At 45.5% G+C, this 22,546-nt stretch overlaps 1 protein-coding gene across 4 annotated transcripts in view; it reads right to left on the reverse strand.

The window, feature by feature from the left end:
- DMAP1 (DNA methyltransferase 1 associated protein 1) overlaps positions 1-22,546 on the reverse strand; it is a 30,771-nt gene that overhangs the window by 4,476 nt on the left and 3,749 nt on the right. For all 4 annotated transcript variants that reach the window (XM_062003894.1, XM_062003895.1, XM_062003896.1 and 1 more), the window contains 6 exons: positions 21,385-21,476; positions 20,575-20,770; positions 16,133-16,291; positions 14,450-14,617; positions 13,330-13,515; positions 10,432-10,503 (listed from right to left, as the gene is read on the reverse strand). In XM_062003894.1, the coding sequence (XP_061859878.1) occupies positions 10,432-10,503; positions 13,330-13,515; positions 14,450-14,617; positions 16,133-16,291; positions 20,575-20,770; positions 21,385-21,476 (873 nt within the window). The remainder of the gene's footprint in view (positions 1-10,431; positions 10,504-13,329; positions 13,516-14,449; positions 14,618-16,132; positions 16,292-20,574; positions 20,771-21,384; positions 21,477-22,546) is intronic.

Raw genomic sequence — 22,546 nt, forward strand, 5'->3', positions numbered from 1 at the left:
GACATCACCTGGAACTTCTTAACTCCTCTGATAGCAGGAGCATTGCACAGACATACCCCAGTGGTGGAAGCCTTAACCTTAACTTTGCCAGGGCTGAAGGTGTCCCACCAGCAGCTCCAGTGCAGGACCTGCTGGGAAAAGCTGCCTTCTCCACCACATCATTTCAGCCAAGAGACCAGAGCAGGGATGCCACTGAGCACCCCAGAGGTGCAGGCCTTCCACAGTACACGCTAAGAAGCACCCACTCCTTTTGCTAGATGTTACCAGCACAACTGAGACTCCAGCAAGGGATCAAGGGGACTATCAGGGGAGGACTTCTAAGAAACCAATCTGATGTAGAGGATCCAAAAGGCACACTAGGGAAAAAGGAAAACCCACTCTCATGCACACAGCCAGCACCAAGGACTAGAGGACACCTCTATCCCTTTTCATGCCCTGAAGGTCTTGGCTTAGAACTGGGGTTTCTGCAAAGCAGTGAATTGCACACTTCAGAGACTGAATCTTTACAGTTGACCCCAAAATGATTGTTTTTGCAGAAGAAAGGCTGCCAAAGGTATCAGACATTTGGATTTCAGTCAAGTCTTTGGTCCAGATTCTGAACTTGAACAGAACCTTACTGGAAGTAGGTTTTCCCAGGAGCTCTGCTGCACAGACTACCTGCATACACCCTGCTGAAAACCAGCAGGAGAAGGCAGAGCCCTAAGGTAAGGCAGCCCAGAGCACTGGGACAGGAGATGGTTCCATTTGTTTGGTGGGTGCCATGCTGCAGCTAGCAGCGGGATGCCAAGGAAGGAAAGGTCACTTGGCACAGGACACAGAATGGTTAGGCCTGAAGCATCGGGAAGACATTCCTGAGAGCAAGAGGCCTTGGTCCAGAGCACTGTTCTGCACAGAACACCCAAATTGGGCGAAGTATCCAGCTCTGTCTGAGATGGGGGATGTGTAGGCTGACCCAGTCAGACTTTGCTATCCTTAACTTTCAGACACAAAGAGTTAAAAGAGCCCAGCACCTCCTGTGTGGGGACACAGCAGGATTCCCTCCCTGTTAAACATCAGTGGCAAAAGCCTGCTGGACTTTACACCAGCTTCAGGAACAAAGGACAAGAAACAGGAAAAGCTGATGCATGCCTAGGCTAGGTGGACAGATAGGAGGCACTGGGTTGCTCCTTAGAGGAAGAGCACAAGCTTTTCTCATGGGAGTCTTCCACTAGCTCAAGGAACTACTGGCAACACAAACAATTAACCTGGCGAAGCCTTCAACTTTGGTGTTGAGTATGTCCTGCTGGCATCCCACAGGAGTCTGGTCAATGAATGCCAAGCCAAGGCTTTCACTGATACTCCTGAAGATTAGAAGATGGAGCAGGCAGAGGCATGACAAATCACTTTAACTTCAAAGAAAGGAACACTGGAGATGCTCTGGAGGAGTGGGGCTGAGAGTTTAAAAACACATCAATTAAGCTTCCTTTTAATTCAGGCAGGAGGATCTGGCCTGCGAAGAGGAAGGCTTCATTGGTTTCTCAAAGCAAGAGTATATTTTAATTTTACCATCATTAAGAAAATGTTATGATTTATGTGGCTGCTGTCGGACTAATATCTTTAGAATTTAGCTGGCTAAGCCAATTCATCTCTAAGACTGATGAAGGCTGATTGCTCTCTATGCAAAATGTATTAAAACTAAATGAGCAGTCTATTACTCAAATGCTGCTGATAATCTGTTAGCCAGGGTCCGTTAGCCGGGCTGCCTTGTTGCGGGAGAGGAGCCTTCATGCCTTCCACAGTTCTCATAAGCCCAAACTTATTTCAGCAAGCTCTTCTTTGTTTCAGTCTTTTAAGCAGATGTTCAGAACACTCCAGAATGCTGGAAGTGGTGTATCACCTGCCCTTTTCCCTGAGGAATGAAGCAGAGACCGTGGGTCCCATCCAACGGCACAGAGAGCAGCTCTCCAGCTGAGCCCCGTGTGCTGGGCTGCGTGCTTTCTGCAGGCCCTGTCTCTGCATTAGTAACATCACACTCAGGACAACCTCGCTGCTCACACCCCAGCTCCTGGGATGCTCTTGGTGTTGTCATGGATCCAGTCATCTGCAGGGCCTGAGGAAAATTATGCTCCTCAGAGAACACCAGTGAGCCACCACGGCTTCCGAGGTGAATGGCATTTGCCCTTTTCTTTCCTTCCTTACACCAGACTATTATTGTTATTTATTATCTTTAAAGTCCCCATATAATAATAACACCTGGGAAACAGATTGCTCCAGTCAGAAAACTGATTAGCTGGGATTTTTGAGGTTACTATATTTTGGATGCTCTTCTCCTCTGACAGCCTCTCCCTGCAGCCCTCTTTGCAACACCAGCCCGCGCTTATAATTACACCAACGTCGCTTTTGATTTAAGGACTGTAATCCTTTGTCCTTGCTATAAACAACCTGCATTAAACACATGAACTGTGTGTACCAAGAGAAAAATAAATAAAGAGCTACAGAAAATTGTGTGAATCAACACCATGAAGCCACAGGACGAGAGCCTACCTATGGAGAGAGGAGCCTTGCCTGATCCTGGGATGCACCTGGCTGACAGGCACGGAGCACACCAGCAGTAAACCCCTCTGCTCTGCCCTGAAGGAGCAGGGCATTGCTCTGGAGTTGGGCCACACAGACTGGCCAAGTTGGGCAAAACATCCACTGCACTTTCACAGGAGGAGCTGAGAGACTGGGGGTAGCCCCAAGCAGTTCTACAGAGGGTTTCACCGCAGAGTGCCCTCGAGGTTTGGAAAGATACGGGATTTTTATTTAAATTCCACCAACAAAACCTTGCTAATTTACACTAATGACTAGGAGACCTACTGCAAATTAATTGCTAATTGGCAAAATTCATTAAATGAACAAACATGGTGAGAAATAGCTGAAGATACAGACTGCTCAAACAGGCTCGGTTCATTTATTTTTGTGTGCCATCCGCTTTTCATGATTTATGCTAATACTTTTAAGCGTAGTTGTAAATGTTTTTGAGTATATTCTGGAGGAGTAATGAAGCCTAAGTAATAGCTGAGCTTGTAACACAGTCTCCTGTTATGTCTTACAGCAGCACCACCTGGCAAGTAGAGACTGTTAAGGGGATCTGCAGTAGGAACAGAAGAGGTCTGCAGGACCTACAGATTCAGCTACATCCCCTGTGTGATTACATCTACGTGCTCATCTTAAATGTCCCGCTCTCAATTGATCCTTTTCTTCATAAATGCTCTATTTCTCGTGTCCACAACTTCTAAAAAGAAAAATAATCCCCCTTTTGTGCTGAAACCTTTTGTTTGGTCTGTCACCAAAACACAAGGGCTTTAAAAGGAATCACTGTTTATTTGGGTATTCCACGTGTGCCCTCCCCCATGCTGCACCTCATTTTAATTCCATTTTGAGACAACCTTCTGGTGAAACTCAACCTTCCCCAACCCTAAACAATACTACTGTCCTAAAAGCATTAATCCTAAAAACTCCACACATCTGGCCTGTGTCCTTAAGGCTATAAACTGAGTATATGCACCAACGCTGTTGTTTGGCATCATAACGCAGCTCACTGACATTGAAAACCACCTTCTCTGTGGATTTCAGCAGCAAAGAAAACTTTCTCATTAGGCACTTTCTTCTTTAGAGTACTGAATTGCTTAGCAGGTTTCCAGGAAGGAGTGCTAAAGTTTCAGATGAATAATGTTTTTTTGCATTTTCTGGCTTAAGATGGGGAAAGAAGGTCAACCTTCCCCCGCCTGCATGGCTCTACTCTGCAGGAGCAGGGAGCCTCCACTCCTGAACAGTTTTAAGACTCAAGGAAGGAAAGAGCCATGTTAAGTACTTCAGCCTTAGATCTCTGGAATTTAAAAAACCCCAACAGAGAAATTCAATTTCAGATACGAACGTGCACATTTCTGGCAATGTGAAGCGCTCAAGTGCTCACAATTAAAGTGCTTCAATGAATGGAAGGCAGAGGGACAACTGCACTGGGTATATGCAAAAGTCACAACAGTTTGAAATTGCACAGGCATTCTCTGCTTCAACCAATACACATGCTTCCTTCCCCCTGCCTCAGCTTCCAGCCATGGACCCCACATCTTACGTCAGTCCCTGCTGATCTGCCAGACTAAGATTCAGGATGGATAAAAACAAGGAGTCATACTGCCTCTCTGCTATGGTATGTAACACAGTGAGCACTCTGGGATGGCAGATGACCATCAGCTTGCTCCATCAATGAGACATAATGCTAAATAAGCCAGTCCTTTAAGAGGAAAACATTTCTATAGGCACTTATGTACATGGTGATTTCAGGGATCCTTTGGGCTGAAGTTAAGACATACCTCACAAACTCTCAAACTGATTGTGCAAAGCGATAAATTCTGTACTTGGATCCTGCTAGTAAATGAAACCAGTTTTATTTACTAGAGGAATGTACCTCATGAAAGCTTTGTCAAGGATGAGGGAGGCGAGAGATCCTGAAGAATAGTGTGCTCAGGCAGCCAGCAAAGTGGCAGCTCTTATAAACATTAATGCCTCGTTATGCAGTTCTAGCACTGACTCAAGCTATAGAGATAAGAATAAAAAGCTAAGAGATACTGTCCAAAGCAGCCAAAGGCCTCAAGGGCCCATCAGCATAATGGGTTTTGACCAGTGGAGGTAACAAGGTCTTCAAGGTCTCACACCCTTTTCCCCCTAGGAAAGGAGTACAGTTTGCTTGATCCAGCACAAGTGGCCTAAAATGAGAATGACTTGGAATCCACACAAAGCATGGCTGATAAGAGCTATCTTTCTCTCTCACTTTGACATACAGGTTATGACAAGAAAGGAGACACCTGAGAAGGCAAGAAGAATTCACACCTTGCCAGGACTGCCTGCTATTTAGAAGACAGTCGTCTTCTGGAGAGAAATGTTTATCTACCACTTACCAATCTTGAGGTTTTCTTGCCCTTAAATACATTTGGCTTTAAGTATAGTACAGGCCTGTAAAATGAACGCAAAAGGAAGTGTTTGTGTAGGGAAAAACAGACATGGTGCAGAAGAAAGAATCACACAGGACGTTTTTACTGGTGGGTGTTTTCTGTTAAAGCACATTACCAGTGTGACACTATGGTGTTCTGCTTTAGGAGACCTGCAGGTTCCCAGGTAGTCCTACCCCTGCCTCTCACAGAAAGCAAGCTGGGGACCTGGAGAGGTGACTGCAGGGAACGGCTGCAGCCTCTGAGCTGCATCTGACTGAAACAACAGGAGAGCACAGAGGAGTGTGCTGTGATCACAGGCCTAACACAGGCCACAGGAGGGGGAACTCCAAAGGGCAGTTTCACAAGAACATTATGTAAACTTTCAGATCAGACACAAATCCAACAAACTATAGCAAAACATGCATCTAGTCTTGAATGGATGTTGCCTTTCTCTTAAATAATTGAACTGAAACTGGACTTACACAAAATCCCCCAGTGACAAATCACACTCTGAGCATTACGTTGGTTACACACACGAAAGAAACGAGTAATATCTATGGTGCTCTGCACAAGTTACATACAATTAGATTACCTGATGAATAACACCTAAGACTGTGTCACTGTGAGCACACAAAGGTAGGAAAGGCCTCTCAAATCTGTCCAGGACTGACAGAAAAAGGTCTCCAAGGCCTTGTACTGCACAGACACTATTTGGTACCTGATGATTCAACAGAAGCAGCAACACAGAGTTGTCCTCTCCAGAACTACAACTTATTTTAAAAGACTCCATTACTGTACCCAGAGTGCTCTCTTTATACCCAAGAGCCTACTAAGGCTTTGGTCTAGATGTTCTCCCACACCCAACAGCTCCAGGGGAAAGGTGACAGATCTACTTTCTTTCAGCAACTTTACATTACCTGCCCTTCAGTTTAGCTAAGGATGAGAAGCAAGGAAGAGAAAGTGTTGTGGACACCTCTAGTCCATTCAAGATTTTGCATCCTTTGCTGTTCTCTTAAAAAATAAATACTCCAATATTTTCATCTTATTTCATTCTCTACAGGAGGGACTTTGATTAGGAAACACAGCAGCAATCTCTTGGCCCTAATGAACGGGCATGTGATGAAACTAATGGATGGCAGTGCCACAACATGAATTCCACCCAGCCTGCATCATTTTAACTTTTATTCAGAGAAATGAAGCTACTGCTTTCCTTCCTTCCACACCTCTGTCAAGCTCCCCATGGAAATTACTCTCATCCACTCTCTTCTAGAGTGCAAAAGACACAAGTTTGCTAATGAAAAATTGCTAGCAGAAGCACCAAGCACATCTCAGCTACCTAAACCATGGGATGCTCAGATCTGGAAACATAAACTTTCCTACCTAATAAGAGTGTGCTGATCTTCATCAGATTGATGTCAGGATGCCTTGGAGCGCAATCAATACAATACAAATAAATTATTAATTGCTCCAAGTAATTACATTTATCAAATCCAAATAAAAATAACTGATATTTTATGGAACTGATTCCAGAGCCGAACCTCTGAAGGGACACTATTGATCACAGGAGGACAGACAGATGTTTCACATGTTCACAGACAAGGAGGTCTGGGTTTGCATTAATGACGGGGAAGGAACAGAGCCAACAGCCTCCGATGCAGAGTAAACAGGCAGCGTGCTTGGCCATTTAATTGTGGGTCAGATCAAATATGGAGAATAAACACATCCAAACACATCCACACAACCCCATCTTCCTCTAGAAATATCATTCACCTTTGGGCTGTAGAAAGCACTCTGACACCCCTCCAAGAAAAAAATAAGGGCAGAAAACACACACAAACACACACATTCCTCCCACAACCACAGTAAATTCCTGCTCATTAATCAATGCTAAAAAAAAGCTCAGCAAGCTAGTAAATATTTAAAAGCTGGTGAGTGTGAATATTTGAATCAATGAGCACTAAAGCTGTACTTGTAATTTTCCTTCCTCTACCTTTTTAATTGGTCCGACTGGCAAACTGTCGAGGAGATCCCAGTTAGCAGATGGAGTCAGGCTGCTGGCTGGAAGCCTTTTCTGAGGGAAGGTGGCCAGCTTTGAATAAGGAAGCTGGAGCACCCCTCAAGTCCTTTCTGCAGACTGAGATCTCTATAAATTCCTTTTCACCCCAGAGTTTTGGTTTGTTTCCAGATGAGAAACAATCGATTATCTTCCTTTGTTTCCAAAGGGATGACAACAGAGCAAGGACACAGATTTCTACCTCAACACTTAGGATAAACATCCACCCTTTTCCATCCATCAGTTTTCTTCTTAAAAAGCACTGTTGCAGCAATTCAAGAACATTAATGAAATCCTAAGCTAAAATTCGCAGATAAGGCTGAGAGAGAAGATAACCACAACTTAAAACACACTGAAGAGATCTCAAGTATGCCAAAGTCAAGTGCCCTGAACACAATCAAGTCAGAGACAAAGGTTAAAATGAAAAGAAGGCTGAAGATGACACGGTACAGAAACATTGTGGTGAATTCAAACCAAACTCAGCTCTGCCTTACAGAAGCAACATGATGCCTAGATCACAAACTGTGGTTGTTGTGGGTTTGTCTGGGTCCTGGAAAAGATTCAACAGCTCCCATTTTCCTTTCCTTCAGGCAGATCATGAGTAAAGCTTTCCTGCCTCATAGCTCCTGCTTTCCCTTTAGTCTCTTCCTCTCCTTTCCCTGTGCAAATTCCTTGCCCATCTCTCATTTCCTCTGGCTTCTGGCTGTCTGCCCTCCCAGCTGAGCAGACCTGCTGTAACAGGAAGTTTTCCAGAAGCAATGCTTAGGATTAATAATAGGTTTCTGGTGTTATTTTCATAACACTAACAGCAAAGGCAAAGGGCTAAAAATCCTTTTCAAGAAACCCACGAAAGGCTTTCTCCCCCCGCTTCAAAACATCTGCTGCTGCCTCCTGTTCTCAGTGGCACCAAGGCAATACGTTGCCTTGAATTAAGCAGCAGCTCTCTATAATACCCAGCTTCCTACTGCCTTAGAGAAACTCCCAGTCTGTGCTGTCAGGAGGCAGAGGGGAAACCCCATGCAGAGCAAGGACAGGGGGAGGCTGTGGCCTTCTTTGCCTGTGGCCACAGTCCCAGGGAGAACAATGGGAGACTGAAGCCATTGTGATAGAAGGCAGCTTGTGGAACTCTCTGGAGAAGATTACTCTTCAGTGTCTGCCGAAGGAGAAACTTTCAGTTATGAAGAATAATGGCCATAAGTGACCATTAATCCTTGTGGGAAGGGAAGGGGGAAGAAAAGTCTCCAAATTCAGCCTGTGCATAAAGATTTTGTAAGCTTTAACAATGGGGCAAATTTGAAAAGCCAGGACTGTTGTCATAAAAACTACTGGGAGCAAATTAAGTTGAATACAGGTTGCTAACTTTTCTTCAAGGACTTATTGCTAAAAAATAACTCAAGTTTTCAGACTAAATGGTAAATCCTTAGGGAAAAAAATTATCTCTAATCAGAGAGTAAGTGCTATTATCCAGGGGAATGATATGGTACATTTTTCACATGTGACAGAGGTTGAGTCCCTGATCTCAGTGCAAAAATCCAACTCTGCCTAACCACCAAGTCATAAAGCAGGGTAGTAAAGTACAAACTAAAGGAGGACAATAAAAGCCTTTAGGTGAGGAACCCTATAGGTCCTCAGGCAACAGAAACTACTGCTTGGAAGTCACAAGCCTTTAGAAATCATTTTCCAATGTGCCCAGGGCAAAACATCTTATGCTGGATATTGCCAGAATATGAGTTTCCAACACAGCATCCCAGTTCCTCACTTAGTCCTTGTCGGCTCCCACCCTATGGATTCCACAACACTGTTGTGCATATTTGCCACATAAATCCCACAGGTAAAACAATTCTGATTAGCATGAATTGTCAACTCTGTACCACTTAGCACGCACTAATTGTCCCCATCACCCATATGCAAAGCAAGTGAGCCTATTAGCTCCTGATTTAAAAACTTGAATAAGGAAGCCAGGTGACTGGCTAAAGGCCACAAATGAATTCATTTTGCTGGGTTGGAGGCAGGTTTCACATTTCCAAGCAACAAGGTGTTGGTTTTTTTAAACCTAGATCAGTGTTTTCCAATCTGTTTCAATTCACAAAGCACTGGTACTTCTAACAATAGCATTTATCTCCTTAAAAATTTCAAGCAGAGAATTGAAAGTTGCTCTAGGCCATCCCAGGAGCTTGGATACTGCAGGCTGAAAGTTGCTGAATCAGACTCAGCTTATCATTTCATTTTGTGAGCATTAAAGAGAACAGGGAGAAGCATCTTCACACCCATCTTCACAAAGGCTGGGACTTGAACTGCCCATTATGGACATGAAAAGGCTGCTGTCTTTGCCAGATGGTTCCATCACTGATAGGTTATTGCCCAGCTTCTCTTCCAGAGCGGGTAAAAACCCGAGAAAATATCAACCATCTATTTTTCAAAATCCAAATCGATCTCCACAAGTTATTCTATTTACCTTGGTGCCAGAGAACACATCTGCAAGGTCTCACTAAATCTTTACAGACACACTGCGGTCTTGCCTGTGAGTTCCCCAAAGCTGTAGCCCACTCAAACAGGTAACCTGCCTGCAGATGGTGGCACTGGCAGAGTAAAGAGGATCCCCGGCAGTGACCTTGCTGAGGCACATCGACACTCAGGGGTACATACAGCATGCCTTGAAGCAGCATAATCCCTAACACATTCCTGTTAACAGGCCCGGGGTGTTTCCAGCATGATCTCAAACTATTCTGACATCAAAAGAACATCCCATAAGACAGCCTTTAAAAGCAAGCTAGAAAACGACCATGCCAAGTGAAGGTGCTGGGCAAGGAACTGCCCAGAGGGTCCAAACCCCTCTGAAAGCATTCAGTAGGTCAGGCAAGCTTAACTTAGTACCCCAAAACCGGTCAGTAGGAGACAGGCGTCAAGTCTTGCTGATAAAACAGCAAGAAAGTTCTTTTCTCAGGCATCTGTGCAACAGGATGAACAAAGGGGCTTTTCCCAAGCATATTTTCTGAAGATAATGGAAATTGGAGGGCTAAAAATTGTGTGAGTTTCTGTGTGTCTCTTTTTTTATCCAAGACACAATCCCAACATAAAAGCATCTCTCATCTACAAACATGGGTGCTCGCTGAGGGCTCTTAGGTTTGGCTAGGAGCTCTGTTTGGACTAAACAGCCCCAATTAGGTCTGTCCCGTGTGTTTAAGAGCAGAGCAAGCACATCAGTAACAAACCCCAGCGAGTTCAGGTGTCCCTGCAAGGAGATGAGCTGGCTTTCACAGAGCCAGCATTCCAGGTTTCTGAGTCTCCACATTTATGGAATTCCTTTCTTATTTTAGAGGCAAGAACTTGACTTTCTTTAGCTATAAAAGGAGAACAAATGAGGAGACAGGCAGGCAGACAGAAAGACATTAACAGTAGTCCCAAGGGACCAGGACAACAGCTCACCCTCTGGCTTCGAAGCGTGACACCTGCAGATTTGAAGTCAGGAAACTTGATGCCAGCAGTCTCAGGAACAGCCTGAAAGAGATTGAAACAGGATGTGTTGATGGAGGAAACACAAAACCCACAAGATTTCATACAGAGGCTATCTGAAGGGGAAACTCTGTTTCCTATGACAGAGAACCACCTGCCACAGCCACATGTCGGAGCTGAGGCAAGAGGAAAATCCCAAGCAATGGCATTCAATGGGAAAATCCCAAGCAATTCACTGAGAGAAAAATACCCCAGTTCAAAGTATCTTTGAGAGGCCCAAACATTTCTGGTTGGTTGGCTGAAATGCACTGCTCTGCACAGAGCCTTACACTCATCCACACAAGGATAAACCCTAACCCTAAATGGTACTGCCTACACTAACACAGCCACATTTGCACAGTATGATCCTTATCTAACTTAGGCACATTTCAATGATCAAAACAGCCCAGGACTTCCCTAAATCTTGGCTTTTGACTGTAATTCCTCTAAAGAATGAGCTGAGAAAGCTCTCATCTGTCCAGGCATGAGCCCACTAATGAGGATGTAAGGACTGCACCCCTCCAGGAAGGCCTGCTGTTTATACATGTTTTGTCATTTGTCCACATTAGACAGGTTTTCTTCTTCCCACTTCACATTTTAAGCAGAGCAATAAGTGGGGGGAAAAAATGCAATCCCTTAAAAATCTGTGTCGCTGAGCAAAGCACAAGGTGAGCAAACTCTTAAATTATTAAAGCAGGCTGGCTGTGGCTCTGTGCACTCAACAGTCCCCTGAAGGGGTCAGTGATACTCATGGTTCAGTCTCAGAATCGCCACAACCTTTACAAAACAGATACTTAATCATGCTTTTCCCCAAAAGAAGAGTCACCTCAAACCTCCCCATTTCTCTGGAGACAGCATTTGCATTGCTGCTCCCACATTTCTCTGCAGAGCCTCTGCAGCTTGCTCTTCGTTTGTTACAGACAGAGCTGAGACTACCTGGGCTGCCACAAGATCATAAGAGATGCTGAAGGACAGTGACTCAATTCCTCAAGTTCCCTGCCAGTGACTCTCACATCTCTACCAGCTTTCCCTACCTCTCGGTTTTGAGGCTGCACCTTGCAAACTGCTTTGCATGGCCAGGCCTACATTTGTTTTTCAGTTACCTGTGCTAAGTCCAATAAACAAAAGTCCCAGGAAGAGATTTCTAAATTGGACCATGGTGGAAAAATTATTCTGTACCAACCTATCACCAGGGCTCGTGAACTTGTAGGGATCACTTTGATCTTTGGTAGAACGTGGCCTCCCTGCTTGGATTATTAGAGACAAAGAAGGCTGCAATCAAAACCCAATCTCTCCATTTCCTTTGGATTAAGGCTGCCTTTCAGACTGCCCCAGTTCTGCCCCCCAGCCTGTCACTGAACACCCTGACACAGCCAGGAGGGTAAACCAGCACCACTGGCTCGGCTGAGATACCTGCGACTGCGCTCGGCACAGAAGCAATTAAATGGGTCCTTTTGCCTCGCGTGCCTGTACATGCTGTAAACGCTTCAACCTCAATTGACTCTTTGGTAAATGATTTTCCTTTGTTGAAATGATGCTGATGCAGCTCCTGATTCAAATTCTTAGTTAAAATGCAATTTTTTTCTTAACATTTCCCGGCTATAGTTGGTAATTGACTCCTAATGGACTCTGTCATGGTTGAAATGACGCCAGTGCAACAACAGAAACTGCTTCTCTGCCCACCCTGGCGTGCCTATCCCCTCTGTGCCTGCACACAGGCACCAGCCAACAGGTAATATATAGGGCTGGACTCCTCACCTTGGCACCCTCAGCATCTTTCCAGCCCCATTCTCCATCACCACCACGAATGAGAAGCTGCTCTCTTTAGAGCGAGATATGCCAGCCATGGCTGAGCTTTACCACATGCAAAAGGTGTCCAGTGCTATTAATTACATAGAGGGGCAAGGGGGAAGCCAAAACAATGTTTTAAGGAAGTGCTGGCCACTAGGCACACTTCATGAAGCAGCAACTGTCCAGCACTCACTGCCTCTTTCCCTTCCCTGCACAAACCCTTTCTTTCAGAGGACAATGGCACAAGTGTTCTCTGTTCACAGGGTGGAGGCACAGGAATTCCCAGGGACTCACTGGAAACATCTGAGATTTTGTAACAGCCCTTTCCTACTCAAGGTGCTGAATTTAGTTCAGTGCACTTTGTCCTCCCTGCAGAAAGGGAAACTGACGTGACATTAAATGGGAATTGAAAGGGGTGTTCTGGGCTCACACTTTAGCTCACCTTGGGAAGAAATAAGAAGTAATAGCTCTCAGAACACAAGAGTCCCACAGATCTGATCCCACAGATCCTTATCTAATCACAGGTAAGGATCAGGAGAGAGGCATTCACTGAGCTTGGGGAGATACTGCTGAGACCCAGGAGTGGGGAAGGAAAGGGAAACATGGACTAGAAAAAGAAGGTAGGTGAAAGAGAATGAGTTTGTAGGACAACTCTGCACAGCAGTACCAGAATATCCTTGGGAGAAGCAGGGACACAGACAGATGCTTCTCCCTGCCATGAGGTATGAATAGCTGGCAACATTTCATCCCGTTTCTCAGGTAGGGAAAGGGAAACAGGACTTAAACCATCATTTTTCAAATGGGAGAGAGACAGAGAGCACACCAGGAGACTCTGACAAGAGACTGTGACAATGACTGCTTTCGATCAATCTGCCTTCCAGAAGATGTAAAAAAGCATCTGCCAGAAAGCAGCCAACAGCTACTCTGCCCAGACAGAGCTGGTGGCCTGATCCCAGTAGGACTGCTGAAGGAAATGTGTTACCCAGCCAGAGCATACTTGGGGGAAAGGAAAAAGAAAGGAAATAAAAGACAAATGTTTACAGGCTTCTCTGTCTCCTTCTTCTGCGGCAGCTTCTTCTTGGGAGCCTTGCGCTCGGCACGTCTCTGCTCAGTGGTGGTGTCAGCAGCTGTGATGAGCTTCTGCAGGTCTTGGGTTCTCTTTTCTCTCTCTTTCTTCCTGGTTTCGATCTTGCGGAGCTCTTGGATGAGGTATTCTTCTTCTGCCACCTGCAGACCAGAGCACGCAAAGGCAATCAGAGCTGCGGAGGCGGCCGAGCAAGGCAAGAGGGCCATCTACTGCTAAAAGGTCTGCTCTGGGCAAGGAGAGACTTCAAACTCCCCTGCCCAATATCTTGGATCTGCAGAGCTCTTTATGCTCTATAGTCTTACCCTGAACGCATGGCAATGCCAGTCTATAAACTGGCAGGTACTGAATTACAACATTCACGATGCATCCTTCAGCAGAATCCATAAATGATTAATCTCACGTCCAGACAAAGAGACCAAGGGGATAGATTGGGGTAAAAAAGGCCAAATCCACTCTAGTTACGAATGCAGTGCTGTGAAAAGCTAGTTCTCCCCCTAGACATAGCATGTAGAACCTAGAGTGACTATGCCTGGTATCTGCACAGCTGTCAACATGGGAAGCACAGAGTCACTACAGGTATGAAGCTGTCATTAGAGGGAATCACCAACAGAAAAGGATGCTCTCCCCCAGCCTTTGGGGCACACACAGTTTCTTAACCTCTGTATCCTGAGACTGTTACACAACTTCAATGAAAACTAAACATGCAGATTTACAGTCCTTGATATTTTCTGGCAAGATTTTTACTCTCACAGAACCATCTTCCCATGGGACTCAGGGACTCTCATAAGGACAGCTACCTGAGAGCTTGTTTCTATTCAGAGGGTTGTACTTCTCAAAGAGGTGTTGGCAGTCACCAGAGACCACAACTGCTCACCTAGACCTCTCTCCTATGTGGCCAGATTTCTCAGTTATTCTCCTTTTATATCCCTTAAAATGTCATCAACTCAACTACGAGTTGCTCTTTTCTTGTCCAGTCTTTCCCTTCTCCACTCTCTGGCCTATTTAATTCATCTCCTGATTCAACTTATCATAAATCAATCTTTTGGTGCAGTGATGCTTTCTTCCCCAAGTTACCTGCTCTGGTGTCCTATTGTAGAGCCTTTCCAGCTGTTCCTTCCTTCGCCTCTCATGGCCAGCATCAAAGACTGGGATTTTCAGGTCTGTGCCTGGAGCAGCACGAACATTAGCCAGCTTGGCACAGATGTGATAGTATCTTTCTTTCAAGTCCTCCACTGATCTTTTCTGTGGAAGACATCACAGGAGAACATCATTATGGAAGAACCAAACAAAACCTTGTACAGAAGCAAGCTAAGGACCACTGGCTGAAGGATGTCAAACAGGGTACAAGACACAGTGCCCAGGAGGAATATCAGAAGGGAGCTTTGCCAGTCCAGGTGGAACCTCAGGGAAGAGGGAGTTTCTCAGTGAACCACATGAATTAACCAACATGGGTTCACAGCTACTGCTTTAAAAACAGCCACCAAAGGGTCCAACAACAGAGCCAAGGGTTAGAGACAATACAGCAGTGAAGCACTCCCAGATACAAGGATAATTAGAATCACAGAATCATTACAGCTGGAAAAGACCTTCAAAGTCATCGAGTCCAGCCACTAACTTCACACTGCCAGGCCCATCACTAAACTAAACCATGTCCCTCAGCACCTCAGCTGCATGTCTTTTAAATATGTCAAGGGATGGTGACTCCACCACCTTCCTGGGCAGCCCATTCCAATGCCTAATAACCCTTTCAGTAAAAAAGTTCTTCCTAATCTCCTACCTAAACCTCTCCTATTGCAACCTGACCCCATTTCCTCCTGTCCTGTCACTCATTACTGGAAAAAGATCGACCCCTACCCCACTAGTGGTAGAGAGTGATCATGTCTCCTCTCTCAGCCTCCTCTGCTCTAGGCTAAACATCCCCAGCTCCCTCAGCTGCTCCTCATAGGAAGAGAAAACCTGTCAACAGGAAACTCTGTCAACAGGAAACACAGGAGGCCTCATACCTGAGCTGCTCCAAACAATGGCCATTCCAACCATAACCAAGGAGGCATCAACTGCAACTATTCATTGCCCATCGTTATATAGAGTCTGAGCTGTGCTCCCTGATTCCAAAGGTGTTTGGGCTGCCCAGATGAGAAGATTCTTGTTATTTCACTTTGCTACAGGCTCTTCAGGTGAACATTTCAGAAGGCAACAGAAACCTCCAGCACTCAGCTGTTCTATAGGAGTCATATCATTTACCCTTGTCACCAGGAGCAGTAGAACCAGCAGTTACACGAGATTTATGATCAGAACACCAAGGCTGGATTTCCAGACCACTGACGGTTCCTCCTTCACAATAGAGAGAAATCTGCACCAGGTCAGACCACAGGTCAGGAGCAGCACCAGAGAAAAATCACAATTCCCAAGGACTGCTGGCAGACTCTTCTCCCAGAGCCTAGACTGGATTCCAGGACACCTATCCTACTCAGCTAAACAAACTTCCCAGCTGCCTTATCTTCAAGGAGCAATCAGCTGCTCTCCTGGCAGGGTCAAAGCTTGTAACTTGCTAATAAAACACAACAGGGAATGAGCACAAGTCACAGTGGATTTCATTACAAACAAAGCAAGCAGCAACGCCCTGTGCTGGAAATTCAATATTCCTTGCTGCCAATAATTCATTATTTTCCCCTAATTAAGTTGATATAAAGGGTAATTTGGTCTTTGCAGTGCCGTAGCAGGGGGGTTGCTGGCAGCAGCTTGGCCCTGGGGACTCACCTTGAACTGCTGGTGATCGTAGCGGTCATGAATCACCACGAAGCGCAGATCAAAGCGCCGCGCCAGGTCAAAGAGGTGGTCTGTCTCGGCCTTGGTCCACGCGTCGTCGTGGAGATACATCTGGTACTCCTGCTCTGAGTAGACAGGTACCTGCACTGTCTGTGCAGAGAAAAAGCAGAGAAAACAGTGGCAGCTCTCCTGCAGCAATGCCCTTCTCTCCAGGCGGGAGGGGCTGAGATGCCCGAGGTGAGAACAAGGGCAGCACACTGACAGGAGGGGGCTGCCAGGACCCTGAGCAGTGAATGGGTCCCAGTCGAAAAGATGAGGAGGAGGGAGAGCACTTGATAAGGAGCAACGTGTGATCTCAGGGCCACAAATGTGATGTTCTGGGAGCCTACCAGGAACTACTGCCTCGGAGGCCGAAGTGTGTTTCAGGCAGCTGACAGGAGTGGAGGTCAGCAACCCACATCCTGACTTAGAGGTTTCAAAATTATCAGGCTAATATGACAGCAAAACCGAGGCTGAGGCAGCTCCCCTGCACTCCTCCCATAGGATGGCACCAGGATCTAGACATAAACTGCTCTGACAGTCAACTCTTCACTTGGGTTGGGACACATTTGCCTGTATGGGAAGAACGGGAAAGACAAGGAGTGGTAGTTCCCAGCCTTCAGCACGCCTCTGCTTTGGTACACAGCCCACTTCTTTCATGTCTGCTGCAGACAGTGCCATGAAGATCTGAAAGACTGGGTGCTGTACAATTGAGGGCCATGAACTTGGATAATAACTTTGTCCCTCCCTTCCTCATCCACTCTTTCTCTGGCAAAGCCACAGAGCCAAAAGCCAGTTGAATCATCAGAGGTGCCTAAAAGGCCAAACCCACACCACAGTCCCAAGCCTGGAACTGCCAAGGGCTCTATCCAGAACACAAGTGTGTCACATGAGGACTAAAGGAACAGTAAAAATATTTAGTGTATTAGGGAAAGTCCTAGCACATGGTAAAGCAAAAGTGCAAACAAGCTTGTGCTTTCCTCCCTTATCCCCTCCCATCGCTCCTGCAGGGGAACTTTGCTCAGCCTGAGGAGGTCCTGTCCCCACAAGAAAACTGTGCCTGTGAGGAGCACCCATGCTTCAATACCTCTGTGCCTTCCTGAGCCCTACACCAGAAAAGTCATGCTCATGAACTCCATACAGCTCAGAGGAGCACTTCTGAGCCACCATATAACAGCCTCTTTAGGTCTCCTGGCCTTCTTCCATCACTTAGACACAGAAGCTTAAAGGTGAAGAGTATCTCTTGGGGATGCACTGCACCTCAACCTTCAAGTACCACTCCCACCAGCAGAAAAGCCACCCTACTAGACACTGCAAGGATGTCCCAGGTACATACATCATGAACAAAAGGTATTTTCTAGAGTGGCAGACACATATGGAAAAGAGCCAGCAGAGCCCTCTGCAGTGGATGGAAGCAAAGGTAGCAGATGCCCAAGGAGCAGTTCCCAAAACATCCTCAGCCCTACTCCTGGCTGCTCAGGTGAGAACTGCTGAGAGGCACAAAGGTGGGAACTCATCAGATGGAAAGTTTGAGCCAAACGTTATAGTGCAAAGGCAACATAGCCATGAAAATGCAAATATGCCCCTCAGAGAGGGATTTCCAGCAGGCACTGGCAAGGTTTCAGTTGCACAACAAGACCTTGGCAGGAACACCAACTACGATTCTACTAACCCCTGCTCAAGAAAGATGAACTGAAATGAGAACAAGTACAGAGAAGAGCACTGAGGATGAGTAATGGGGTGGGGAGCTTTTCTTCCCACAGCAGACTGGAAGGAAAGGAAATCTGAAAGGGATTCTGACTGCAGGCTTCAAGTATGCTAGATGGAGTGAGAGGAGTACCCACAGGAACAAAAGAACAACTGAAATAAGGACAAAGAAGTCAGCTTGCAAAGAAATGCCAATTTAACATGGAAAATTTAACCTGGAAATGAGAAATGGAGCAGAGACAGTCTGGAAGAGCCTCCCAAGGAAGCACAGGGGCAAAAAAATCCAAGTGCTTTTTAAATGGAACTTGATCAGTTTATGAAAGCAACTGGATGGTCCAAGACCTGAAAGGGTCACGAAGAGGATTCAATGGCCCAGAAAACCCCTCTCAGTCCGTTTCACACCATAAACACACACAATGATGGGCCTTAAATTAACTGAAACTGCTCTGGAAAGATCCTGAAGCCATGAGGCAGTTTTGTGAAAACATCAGCACAATGCCTAGTAGTGCTGAAAAGACAAACTGAGTAGTAAAAATCATCATGGAAATAAAGAGAAACACGGGCAAGGTACAAACCTGCCATGCTTCCATAAGTGAAACACTCCCTCCTAGTCTACCCACTTCAAAAGAAAGGATATTTGGGAACAACAAGGGTGAGACAGAGCACAGAAGAGCAGATGTGTGTCAAATTATGGAAAGCACAGTACACAGCAAAGACAATTTACTACCTTATGTAACACAGGATCTGAGAGGCACCAAAGGAAACCCCAAGGCATCAATTTAAAAGGAACAGAAGAAAGCACCTTTGCACATCACACAAAATTAATCTGAAGAACTCATTACCATGGGGTATTCACAGAGCAGCTTCCTGTTCTGAACATACTTATCAAGAATTACTAAAGACAAACTCCAAGCTAAGAAATCCTGAAGCCAAAGCCCACCAAAAACTAGGAAAATGCATTCTGTATTTGCCCCATTCTCGTGCTCTTTCTCTAAGCTTTTACTAACAGCAGCCAGAAAGAGAATATTGGCTGAGAGAGGCCTTTGCTCTGACACCAGTGGACCTGCTTTTATGTTCCTATTTCACACTCTTGACTGAGGCTCGGTGTACACTGTGAAACCTACATTTACATTTTGGATCTCACAGTGAGGAGAAGGAATTTGTTTTGGAGGCTGGAAGCACAGAGAAAAGGCAAAACAACTGGGCAGAGACGCAGGAATCAGATTAAAGAGCTTGAGAGATCAATAGCACAGAATGCAGAGGAAAAGGGGAACAAGAGACTAGGGCAGAGGTATTGAGTATGAGAGAAGGGACTCACAGAAGAGCCTGGAAAAGTAAGTAAAAGCCTCTGATTCAACAATTATCTGCAAAACTCCTCATTGGTGCCTTCTTCCCTCTCAACCATGGATCCACAAGGGTCACAACTTGTTCCAACTAGTATTTAATTGTGCCTGTGCAGATGGTAGAGGTCTGTACCACTATCTAAAGGTTGCAGCCTCGCTCAAGGCTCTCCTGTCTGTCAGTTCACGGCACATGATAAAGTTAAGGAAACGAGAATCGTATAATTACAACACCCATGCGTGGCCACCTCTGATAAACTCGGTTGAACTCAGTCAAAAACTGTTACAGCAGTAGAGTCTTTGAGACAATTACACTCCCAAAGTTTCACAGTTAGGTAGGTGCCTTGACTAAGTGAGTCATGCTTCAGACTTCCACCCTAGACATCAGAGAAGAGATACCACAGGAGGCTCTTACCAATGTCCCAGCAAGAGGAAAAGCATCAGTCAGAGCTTGAGCCTTCTAACATATAAGGTCAACCGACCACTTAACTCTGCAGGAAGCCAGGCTTTGTTAGAGCTGATGCTCTGTGGGTTACAACACTTTAAATTTGTACACAGTGCTACGCAAGCAGAGCTTTTGTGGAATCATGTCAGCACACACTTTTCTCCCCCTCTTCGGATTTGCATCATGAAGGAGGCTAAATTACATTACAGAGGCACCCTAACTCTGCTCCTTCCTAACTTTGGAGGTTCTGACTTTGAAGTATAAATCTTGATGTAGTTTTCTTTGTGTATAGACATGAAAGCCCCAACCACTCAAAGCAGATACATCTGGGACAAAAGACAGCAGGAGATTACAACAACACGTTGTGGCAATTGTAAGATGCAAAGAACAGGGTTCTGCACCGCACTGATACCACAGGAGCAATTTCAGAGGGAGCGCAATGTAACTCAGCCTCTGGGCTGGAATCTGGCCAAGGGGCTGCAAGACAGCTTTTTGGCCACCAAGCTCAAGCCATCTTTTTCATATTGAGCAAAATAACAAGACTTATGACTTTAATGTCTCACTCTTTTACCACCCAGAGCCTGTAATCAGTGGGAGGATGTCGGTTAGGAACTGAATCAGACAGCAGAGTGCCTCCTCACCAAATCAGCAACTGCACACCTGAAACATGGGAGTTCTGGCAAAGCTCTGACCACATACTGAGCCCACTGAGCTTGAATGATTTGGAGACATCACACTCTGTGGTCACATGGCCATGCTGCAAGTTAAAATGCAATTGCCAAATTAACTCAGCCTTCAGTTGTTGAAAGAACCAACTTCCTGTCTGGACATTCAAGAAGCTGACCCAAGGGTATTTTCCAGATGCTATTTATAGGCTTTTGCTTGAAAGTGCTCCCACTTACTTTATTGAACCTGGCAAAAGGGTAGTCCTTCCCTTCCTCTGCTGCTCTCCTCCAGTGGTAAAACATGGCTCCATCTTTTCTTGCTGGGTTGGTGAAAGGCATCCACTTCCAAGGCCGAACTTTCTTGGACCCCAGTTTTGCTTTGACTGTTCGATAACCCTGAGTTGTATCACTTGGCAGCAGCGGAGGTGCATCCCTGTGGTGGACAAAAGCACTGGCTGAACAGAAGGAAGAAGTAGCCTGGGACAAACTCAAAGACATTTCAGATTCGGAGTGGCATCTGCTGCCACAATGTTGAGGTGGGAAAACCTGAATCTAAGCTCTGTCACAGGTTTTGCCCTTCCCAGACTGCAATGCTTGCCACACCAGAGGGCAGAACACACAGCACGGATGGGTTTGAGCAGAACCATCTGGAAAGCAAAGTGTGCAACAGACCTCTGAGGCAAGGGCATGTTCCATAACGAGCTAAATACAGGCTATAGCAGAACTCTTTGCAGAAATAAAAGTAGGTGCTAATCCCAGTGACAAATAAAAGAATCACACACAGAAGGGTAAGAACACTGCCTTGATTGCACTAGATTATTGTGCCTGCACCCAATTCATCTCCCACATAGAGCAAGCTCCTCAATTTTACACGAGAGAAGACAGACACTGCCCATGAGTGTCTAAGAGAGAAGGGCACAAGCATGGGCCAAGGACAACAGGGAATCAGTCTGGGAGGGAAGACTGCCCGTGGTTTCACGAGGATGCTGCCCTGCCACAAAAGCCCAGGCTATCCCACAACCTGCACAGATGACCATAAGCTCTTACTTTTTGTCAGAGTAGAGGAGTGCATAAACTTCTCGGTGCATTCCTTCTGGCCTCTTAAATGTCAATGTCTCTGAAGATTTCTTGGATTTTTTCTGAAACAAAAGAATTGCATTTTAGATTCAGAAGTAGCAGTCCCCGAGGGAACATGAAGCTACACAACAACCTGGCACCCTGTGATGGCTTTCACTTTTATCTGCTTTTAGACACCTTGAATTTCTCCTGGAAAGTGCCTGTTCCTGGTGGAAGACACTGACAGACAAAATGTTCCTACTTTCAGCGATAGCACTCACCAGTACTCAGACACTTGTTGCTGCTGATAACACACACATAAATTCCAAGTTGTTGAACATCTGGCTGTAGTTTTCAGGGGCTGGTTCACTAAGCCTTTTTTTTTTAACTAGGTAAGCACTGTCCTCACGTGAAGGGATCAATGTATGTAATTAAGCAATCCTCTACCTTTTGGAGAGGATAATAAGAAATGTCTTCCCACCCTCTCTTAGGTTTTGTCACTTTTTTCTGCAGCAATTTCAGTTGTTGTCAGTTGTGACCAAGTCCCATGTCAAAACTACCGGCACCACCTACAAAAATAAAGCCCTGTTCCTACCTCCACTCTCCCATTTATACAGCAAAGAATTTTCTTGATGCAGTTTCTTCACACTAGGAAATCAGTGCAGGCAGAGGCCCCTAAAGTCTTGTCATAACTGATGGCTTCTGAGACAAGAGTACACCTCATATCACATATACAAGTTTATAAAGTAATGAGCTTTGGATTCAGGTAGATACAGGAACAGCTATGTTATCAAGGGACACTTTATTTATGGGGGCCAAACTTATTATGTGGAGCCTTTGCTCCAATGTGTCATCTTTATACATACTAGCCATGTCACTACTTTAGAGTACTTGTTTACCATATTGCTATCAACTTTTTAATCACATTATGTGGCAGTAACAAAAACAACACTGTACCATAAATTGTATTAAATCTAGCCACCTTTATCAAGTAAATTCAAAATTCCCATTGAAGAACAAAATCAAACATCCGTCATAGAAACACTGAACGGTGCGGGTTGGAAGGGACCTTTAGAGATCATACAGTCCAACCTCTTGCTAAAGCAGGCCCACCTAGATCAGGTCACTCAGGAACACATCTAGGCAGGTATGG

The sequence above is a fragment of the Colius striatus genome, chromosome 10, assembly GCF_028858725.1.
Source record: "Colius striatus isolate bColStr4 chromosome 10, bColStr4.1.hap1, whole genome shotgun sequence".
NCBI classification, from domain to species: domain Eukaryota; kingdom Metazoa; phylum Chordata; class Aves; order Coliiformes; family Coliidae; genus Colius; species Colius striatus.